General features: G+C 53.8%; 2 protein-coding genes across 9 annotated transcripts in view; one reads left to right on the forward strand and one right to left on the reverse strand.

Annotated features, from left to right (window-relative positions):
• The window catches only part of TMEM184B (transmembrane protein 184B), a 30,983-nt gene extending 26,328 nt beyond the window's left edge, over positions 1 to 4,655 (forward strand). For 3 of the 5 annotated variants that reach the window (XM_051785020.1, XM_051785021.1, XM_051785024.1), the window contains 2 exons: positions 276 to 299; positions 1,334 to 4,655. In XM_051785020.1, the coding sequence (XP_051640980.1) occupies positions 276 to 299; positions 1,334 to 1,575 (266 nt within the window). In that variant the 3' untranslated portion in view covers positions 1,576 to 4,655. The remainder of the gene's footprint in view (positions 1 to 275; positions 300 to 1,333) is intronic. The other 2 variants (XM_051785022.1, XM_051785023.1) reach the window with 1 other exon arrangement.
• Positions 4,656 to 5,637: 982 nt separating this feature from the next.
• Positions 5,638 to 9,048, reverse strand: MAFF (MAF bZIP transcription factor F). Of its 4 annotated transcripts, none has more exons than XM_051785030.1 (3): positions 8,981 to 9,048; positions 7,723 to 7,776; positions 5,638 to 7,641 (listed from the first exon to the last, which is right to left on the reverse strand). In XM_051785030.1, exons 1-3 carry the CDS (start codon positions 8,999 to 9,001, stop codon positions 7,228 to 7,230), a joined length of 489 nt encoding a protein of 162 aa, XP_051640990.1. In that variant the 5' UTR covers positions 9,002 to 9,048; the 3' UTR covers positions 5,638 to 7,227. The 4 variants fall into 4 exon arrangements, with proteins under 4 accessions (XP_051640990.1, XP_051640989.1, XP_051640993.1 ...); XM_051785029.1 differs by having other exon boundaries at positions 8,897 to 9,046; XM_051785033.1 differs by lacking the exon at positions 8,981 to 9,048 and adding an exon at positions 8,471 to 8,733.
• Between the last annotated feature and the right edge of the window lie 11 nt (positions 9,049 to 9,059).

The following is a 9,059-nucleotide window of genomic DNA, read 5'->3' on the forward strand; positions in this document are numbered from 1 at the left end:
GATGACCTCTCCATCCCAGCCAGCCCCAGAGGCTTTGGAAGGAGAGTTGTTGCAGTGGGGAGAGATGAGATCTGTGGGTGATGAAAGGGTAAACTGCTGGCAAGTACAAGTGGGGAATGTTTCGGTGGTGGGCCTTGTTCAGTTCTTGTTATTTCCTCTTTCTCTCTGTCTCTCTCTCTCTCTCTGTCTCTCTCTCTCTCTCTCTCTCTCTCTCTCTCTCTCTCTCTCCTTTTCCTTTTATCTCTCCCTTCTTTGGCCACTGGTCCCTGATGCAGCTGTTCCATCATATGGGCCATACGGTAGGTACAGCATGCTTTGTGTGTTTGTCTCAGTTGGCTTTTAGCTGAGATGCTGTTCTCTCCTGATTCCCAGCTTGCCTACAGCCTGTCCTGTCCCTTGTTCCCCCTTCCTTGTAGATCTGTAACTCTGCTGCCTCACACAGCTGCTTTAGGGTCGTCTGGGTTATAAGTAGTAAAATGGCTGTGTGGGCAGTGGAGTAACACGCAGCTGCAGAGTGTTCCTGTCAGCTGTGCAGGCTCAAAGGAGCTGGTTTGTGCTCTCACCCCAGCCTCTCCTCACTTTTGTAATTGCCCAAGATGATCATCATACTTTGCTTCTCTGGGGAGCTCATCCCCAGGCTTGAGCAGAGCCAGAAACTCACACTGGAAATGGAACCTAAAACCCATGAGAAATGGCATTTTCCTAGAAGGGGATGCTGCCTTCCTCTGTGCTCAGCACTTGAGTGGGACAATCTCCAGCTATTGCTTCCTTCATGGTGTCACTGTGACACCCTCTACACAAGGGGTGGTTCTTCCTCTAACACTGCTTGTTCCCCTCCTTTCCCTCCTTTGTGCTGCTTTCCCACTTGTATGGTCTCTTTCCTGTGGACATTTTGATACCATCCAGCAGTGTAATTTTCACTGAGTGGGAATGGCAAATGACATTTCTCCTAGAATTTTTAGAATTTCCTTAGTTTTTGTCTTCTGAAACCCTTTACAGGAGTACCTCCCTACCTGACTGTCTTCATTGCACATTCGAGCCAGCACTGGTAACATGTAGTGGAGGTTGTCACTGTGGGTATGTCCCACTCTCATGGTGTGTACCCCATTTAGTGCTGAGGTGGATTCAGTTGGCTAACAGCATCTGAATTTAGGAGCACCACTGGTAAAGCCATTTGTGTGGCATTTCCTCAGCAGCTGCTTAAGGAAGTCTGTAACATACCGTCTGCAGGACCTAGGATTGCATGTTCCCCGTTCTCCTTACCTTCACGTTCAGGGGCATGGGCGAAGGCAGCAGTGTTCCTCACTTGTCCCTCCCTGTCTTACCCAAACAGGTCGCTGTGCTCCCATGAAGAGCATCTCCAGCAGCCTCAAGGAGACCATGAACCCTCATGACATTGTCCAAGATGCGATCCACAACTTCTCCCCAGCCTACCAGCAGTACACCCAGCAGTCGACGCTGGAGCACGGTCCACCCTGGCGCAATGGCAGTCACGTTATCTCGCGCTCCCACAGCTGCTCCGGTGCCCGTGATAACGAGAAGACCCTCTTGCTGAGCTCTGATGATGAATTCTAGGAGGGGAAACTGCCAGCACAGGCTGTCAATTTCCTCCCTTTTTTTTTTTTTATAATTTATTAAAGCAGAAACACGCAAGTCATATCACTTCCTAGAGAGTACAGATTGCAGAAGTGTGGGCACTTCCCATTAGCTTTTGTGGGTACGGACATGATGAGCAGCGTGGAGGTGGTGGAATGGCCAGGACTCTATTCTCGAGCCCATTCCTTACAGCAGCAATCAAATTAATTGAAGCAAAGCTCCAGGATTTGGAGCTCTGGCTTTCCACACCTGCCCTACTTGGTGTGGAGCGTCACTGGCCAGAGCCTGGAGTTGTGGCCAAAAATGTTTTTGTTTTTTTTTCCAACAGGACAACCTGACTCCTTTGTATTCTTTTTCCTGAATGGTTGATGTAGGCATAGTTTTCTCCCCAACTCTCTGGTACTAACATCTCTGTGATCCTTGGGAAATGGGACTGGGATGCAGCGATAAGCATTCCTGAGGATCAGACCAGAGACTGGTCTATATAGCCATTGCCTTTAATGCTAAGTAAGGAATATCTGCCCCCACCCTCCCGAGCACCTTGTTTTGAGCCCTGGAGTCAGAGTCACTTGAGTGAGCGAGGGGGAAAAGGACAGGACTTTTTTCCTTTTCTTTGGCTCCCTACATCCCCTGATCACCATCAAAGCTGATGCTTGTTGAGGCTCAGTGGGGATGGAATTGCTTTCTCACAAGGATGGAGTTTTCTAATCACTAAGTGTCCAAGCTTCCCATCTCCCTTGTGTTCCTGTGGCTAGAAGCCTCCCTGGAGCATGTCTCCTGCTAAGAAGATGGAGGACTGCCTGTGATAGGCAGTGGAAGTTTGTAGAGCTCTGGCCCCTTCAATCCTCTTTGGGAAGGGAAGATATGTAAACACAAAACCAGTTTTTTGTTTATGTTTCCTGTCCCCTAGCATCACAGCTGCCCCTCTTAAAGGTGTGGGTTGCATCAGGTAGCTGCCAGAGCAGGTCCTGGTCTCTCACAGGTATCTCTCCCCATGCTTTTTATCACTGACTTTCCCTGTGAGCTGCACAAATTTTACTCTTAGGCTGGAATATTCAGAAAGGAATGTTGCACACTCCTTTGTTTTTTATCTCCATAGCTGTTCTGGGCCAAACTGGAGCAGACTTGAAACCTGACATGACCTGGCTGGTCAAAATTGTCCCTTTTATTCTCCCAGGCAGCAGTTGCTGCTGCTGCTGCACACTTCACAGACCCTGCTGCAACTCAGTGCTATCAAGGGTGGAACCAGCATCCATGAAAGTGGGAGAAGCTTTCCCTTGCTACTGTTGGGTTTCGGATGGGCCCATGGGTACTTAGTAGAGCCACAACAGAAGTGATCCCTCTGTAGATCTATCCAGGGACCAGAAAATGCCTCTTGCTTACTTAAAATTATCTAGGGGAAGAGTGGGCAGCATGCTCAAGTGCTACAGATCAGATGCTCCTACCTGCAAGCAGGAAGCAAAACTGAGAGATTGGAGCGAGCTGCTGTGTTCTTCTCGGCTGTAGTTTCTCTGTTCCTCTCCCACTTGCCTTCCCTGCCATCAGCAGACCTGTGTGGTTCCACACTGCCCCTTGTTACTCTGCTAGGAGCACTGGAGGCTGGTTTACTGCCTTCAGGTTACCTCTCCACTTGTTTCCTAATCCACCTGCTTGTTTGCTCAGTGTCTCAGGAGTGACAGTGAGTGAAGAGCTTCTCATTTCCTCAGCACCCCTGCCCAAGCTGGGCAAAAGGGCTTAAGGAGAGGCAGTTTTGCTCCCTGCTGTGAGAATAAGATAAAGAAAGGGCTTAAGGACAATGTCTCCTTCTGTACTTGTGTCTGGGGGGATGGTGAATCAGGTGGGAGCAACAGTGCTGACTGTTGAGGGAGCTGGAGGCAGGATCAGTGGATCCAGCAGCTTCTGTGCTGTTGGATTTCCCCATTTGCACACATCCTGCGATGCCATGCTGTTAGTTACTGCTTTTCCTAAGTCTGTGTCTGCTTAAATGGACATGCAAATACGCTCTGCCAGGCTTTGTGTGGGCTTGGTGTAAAACTTCCTCATGCATAAGCTGCCTGGAAAGCAGGGCTGAAGATTGAATGGGCTTTCCTTCTGTCCTCTATGGCTTTGATTAATAGTCCTTTAAACGTGAGGTACTTATGTTAAAGTTGCCCTCTCTCTTAGGAAAGTAGGGTGTAGGACATGATCCTACCCTCCCCTTTCTTTGCATTTGCAGGTCTTGATGATGTCCCAGTCGCCCACTTGGTGACTGTTCCCAATCTTTGTTGCATTTGGGTGGCCGAAATCCAAAATCTCAGTTATTGCCTCATTGAGCATGAAGGTGGTCCAGGCTTGGAGAAGCGTTTCTTAGAACTTACTTTGAAATGTCTCCTGCATATATATGCTGTGCAGAGGATCTGGATATTCTCAAAGCATCCTTTATGTAGTGGTTTCAATATAATCCTTTCGCACCAGCTGCCTTCAGAGAAGCCTGATGAAGAACTAGTGCCCAAACAACAGCCAGCTGCCCTGCTTTATAATTTTATATACATATATATTTTTTAACACCACACAAAATCATCCAGCGCAGAGCTTGCTGCTCTCTCTCCCGACAGGCAAGTGCCAGAGCAAGGATTGGCTCTGAAGCCGCTCTGGCTTGGAGGAGCAAATATAAGATTCAGAGCTTGAAACCAAGAAGGCCAAGGTATCTGTGGTCTTGCAGGTCTGCTCATGGTAGCCCAGGGCCCCAAGAAATGTGTCAGTTCCAGGAGTAGGCCCTTGGAGCTGCTCTCCCTCACCTGCTTCCGCTCTTCTTCCTTCCTTCCTTTTTGTTTACCATGTAACATACCCATGGGATTTGTTTATTATTTTTCCATATAGAGTAGTTCTTTGTATATAAATGACTGAAAAAAAAAGTATGATAAATAAGACAGAGTCACCTAGTTTTGTACCTATTGTGTTTAACTGATGTGAGCTCAGCGACAAGCCGCTCTCTCTATTTTGGTCTTTGTGACGTTATACTCCGCAGAAATGAGCAAATATGATGACAAATAAAAAATATAGAGATAATATAGATTGTACTTAAACTGCCTCTGTGTGGTGTTGTCTGGGTGACTTCTCTGAGCTGATTTTAAGCTTTTGCTCAATGCAGGGACAGATGCTTGGTGGCTTGGGATGTTTTGTCCTCAGAAGGAAAGGTCCAGGTGTCTGTAGGAGCTGTTGGAGCAGCATTACTACAGCACTCTGGGCTGAGACACCACTCATGGCTCAAGGCATGTGTCAAAAACCTGTAGAAATGAATCCTACCTTAGGTGCTCAGTGAGAAACACCTCTGGGAGAGAGGGGGCTGCTCTCTGACATGGGCCCATACAAACAGTGACTCTGGGCTTTTCTTCCATGAGCAGCCTTGGGGCCAGGGCAGAAAGCGACAGAGGGAAGGGGAATGTTAAAACCCCAAAACATCCTGAGTGCTGCAATCTGCTGGGGACCAGGCCTACCTAGGCATCAGGGGAACATGCTCATCACTTCCACCTCAGCTCTGAGGAAAGGCGGTTTTCCACACAAGGAGGTCAGGCTTCAACTCTGGGTAAGGTGCCTGCAACATTTCCTTCCCCTTCTGCCATCCACAGAGACAAGCTCACTCCTTTCCTACTCACTGTTCCTGAGTCAGGCAGTGAGGTCACTTGGCAGGGAAGATTTTGGGCAGAGCTGCCCTGATTGTACCTGCCTCTCCTCCTGCATCCAGTCTAAGGGCAGCCCAGAGGGAATTTTTCTAGTGAAAAGCATTATTTTTCCTAGGAAAATCTTTATTGAGCATAGCTGAACTGCTCCTGCAGTGATTTGGGGAGTGATGTTCAGCATTAAGCTTGCTTTCCAAGCCCCTTTCTTTCAGGGACTATAAATCTGTCTTATTCTAAAGAGTCATGAGTGGTCCCCCATCTCATTTTTTTGGGCATGTTCTTGAACACGTCCTGCAGCAAAGCTAGAGGGAGGTAGAAAATCTGGTCTCACTGAAACACAGCTCTGTCCCAAGTTCAAGAACGACTAAACACACTCTCCCTGTGGAAAAAAAAGAACTTGCTTTATTTGTAAAGTCTACAAAATACAGAGAAGTCGGGTAGGACACATACTGTAAGTCAGAAAATAAATAAGTTTTTTTTTGCTCTATATAAGTATAAGATAAAATGTGATTTGCATATATAAAATATAAAGTACGGCTCTGTACCAACATCCTGGCTGTGCCGAGAGGCGGAATGGCAAAGAGGACGTGAAAATAACTTATGTTCGTGCAATAAATAAACCCAAGGGGAGTTGGGGTGGGGGGATGCTCACCACAGTGCCCTTCCATGAGTGGCAGGCACCTCTCTCTGGGGAGGGATGGAGGCTGCAGCCGAGGGTGGCTGGCGTGGCAATACCCAGGCAGGGGCAGAACGGAGGGGCAGGGGAATCATCCACAGCAGCAGATGCCAAGACAGGTCTACCTCTACCTCCCCTGTGCTGCCCATATTTTGCAAACCCGGCTCTTCCCCAGCATTTCAGCCTGCCGAAGAGCCCATTGTCCCACACCAGTGTCCAAGCTGGAGGAAAACCAAAAGGGAGGAGCCTACCTGCCTGCTAGGCAGCTCCCAGGAGCTCTCTGTCCCTCCTTCCCACCTCCTGCACCTCCACCCCTCTCTCTGCCTCCGCAGCTGTCTCTCAAGGGCCAGAAGCACCTTTCCATGGGCTTTGTAGGCGGTGGGGCACTGGGGAGCGCTTGGTGGGGCCGTACAAGCTGGCCCGTGCTGAGCAAAACAGTGTTTATCTCTGCTCCAGCTGCCTCCGCTTCCTTCCTGCCAGTGCTGCTGCATTTCAGAGACACCCAGCCAGGCTGAGTGTCCCGTCAGCAGGAAGAGGCGTGAAGGATGTGCGTGATAGGGAAAGATAAAACAGCACCACTGCTTCTCCCCTTTGTGGAAAACAGCCTGAGCTGACCCACTCATGTCCCCCAGCTCTCTCCTGCCCAAGGGACCCTGAATCACTGTCACCTCCCTGCACCACAAGCTGCCACAGTGCTTTCCCATTCCATTCACCCGTACCAGACATCAACCTGCAGCCACTTTCTCTCCCGCCTTGACCTACCAACCTTCCCTCGCCATCTCCATCCCCAGAGACTCCAGCCATGCTGCCACCTCCCTCCCTGCTCCAGCCATGGTCCAAGTTGTGTGCCCAATGCTGATATCCCTCTCTTATGCCTTCTTCCCCTGCACTGCAAAACCTCTCTCCCCTCCTTTCCCTCTCTGGCTCCTGGGACTGCCTGGCCTGCATTCAGCTCTCCCATACCCTCTCCCTAAAAGGAGGCACCTGGTGTTTTCCCGCCAGCTTGGAGCCATGAGATACTTCCCCACTGCTGCCTGTGTGGGTTTGCTCTCTCCTGTCTGCACCTCCAGGAGGGGAGGGGGCTGTCGGGGCCATCAGTGGGGTCATGTCCTCTACTCCAGCACCCACACTGCAGCAGCCCTCCCCACATGGGGGAGCTGGAGGTCAAGGGAGAGGAGAAGGAGGATTTTGGGTACAAGTCCCAGCAGGGAGGAGGCTGAGGAAGGGCTGGGAGGCAATTCATGGGGGAAGGCGCCCCGGGGAGGTCTGTGCCCAGCCGGGGGACGGAGGCCAGCACTAGGAGTAGGCAGCCTGGTTGGTGCCGGACTTGACGATGGTGATGACACTGGCGGTGGCCACCTTGGCAGTGGGCCCATGAGTGGCCACAGTGCGGGCAAAGCCCTGCAGGGCCTCGTACTTGCCACGGAGAGTGTCGAGCTCCAGGCGCATGGCAGCGTTCTCCCGGGCCAGCTTGTCCACCTCCCACTCCAGCTCCATCTTCTGTTTCTGCAGCTCTTCCTTCTGGCAGACGCGCTTCACCCGACAGCTGGCAGCGTAACCCCGGTTCTTCAGCGTCCGACGGCGCTGCTTCAGCCTCGCCACCTCCTCCTTGGAGAGGCCCCGCAGGTGGTGGTTGAGCTCCCGCACTGAGAGCCCCATCAGCTCCTCATCCGACAGCAGCGGCGTGTTTTCCCCCAGCTCCCGCTTCACCTGCCGGAGAGAGGGGCGGTTGCCTGAGGCACCCCAAACCAGCCCCCTGCCTCCCAACCCCCTGTTCCCACTGGCACTCACCTTCAAGGCCTTACTGGAGAGCCCGTCTGCAGCCATCGTTCCCTCACGCTGGCCCTGTTGAGCAGCCAGGAGAGAAGCTGGTTACAGCCAGCCCATGGCCTCACCACGGAACAGAGGACACCGGCCCTGCTGGTCCCCTGCCCACTGCCCACATGCTCCCCCACCCCGGGCCGTGTGACTCATTCCACTCGTTTAAAAAAAGTACGTAGTAATAATATTAATAGCAACGATGACTGCAAGCAATAATAATAATAGAGGAAGGCGGGACTTCCCATCCCTCCTTCATCCCATCCCGAGATGGTGGGGATGCTGCTCTGCCCAGGGGACCCAAAACGCCCCAGCCGGCTGCTGGGACGCCAAGGCTTCCCCGCGGGGAGGAAGCCGGGGAGGGATCCGCTAGAGGTTGAAGGGAAAGTAAAAGTAGCAGACCCACGGAGTGACACCGTGACGAGGCCACCCAGCCGGGACCCGCGCGGAGGTGCCGCCCCTCCACCCCTGTGGCCCGGCGGGCGAGGGCACCGCGGCTCCCGGCCCAAGGGGTCGGGCATCCACACGCTCGGGGGACGAAGGGTCGGGGCCACGCAGGTGGGCGGGCGAGAAGTGCCCTCCCCGTGATTCAGCAGCACAGAGAGAAAGTCACCGAAGCAGCGCCTGTCCCTCGTCGGTGTCCGGTTCCTCCCCGTCCCGGGGCTCGGAAAGTGGGAAGGGGTTCGGGACCCCAGGCTGCAGCCCAGGAGCCTTTCCCCACCTCGGGGAGCTCCGTCCTCGTCAGGGGAGCCCTCGGAGGGGCGAGTGGGGCCGGGGTAGGGCAGGGAACGCCCCGCGAGGGATGAGGGGCTGGAGGGGGGCGGCGGGGAAGGTGGAGCCGGGGCAGCTGGAAGCTGATGCAATCCGGGCCGGGGAGCCGCCGCCGGAGCCGGGGGAGCGGCGGCAGATCCCCCCAGGGCGGTGGCTAGGACCTGGGAGGAAAGCGCGGACGGCACCGAGCGCGGACACCCCCACCCCCCCAACCCGTCCGATCCCGTCCCAGCCCCAGCCCCAGCCCCGGTCCCCGCCCTCGGCGTAGGCAGAGCGGCCTCCAGCCGGTGCCGGACCCCGCCGCCCCCCTGTCCCGGCCGCCCCGCAGGGGGAGAAGCGGAGCGGGGAGCAGGGAGGCCGCCCGGACGGCGCTCACCTGGCGGCTGCGGCGGTGCCGCGGGGCCGGTGCCGGTCGGGGCGTCGGGCGGCGGCTCCAGCCCCGCTCCCCACGATTACTCACCCGCGGATTCTTTTCATTCATAAAAACACAGTCATGCGGTGACGTCACCCCGCCGCGCCCCCTCCCCGCCGCCGCCGCC

Source organism: Manacus candei, unplaced genomic scaffold (assembly GCF_025592945.1).
Source record: "Manacus candei isolate 608988 ecotype Guabito, Panama unplaced genomic scaffold, ASM2559294v1 h1tg000018l, whole genome shotgun sequence".
In the NCBI taxonomy this organism is placed as follows: domain Eukaryota; kingdom Metazoa; phylum Chordata; class Aves; order Passeriformes; family Pipridae; genus Manacus; species Manacus candei.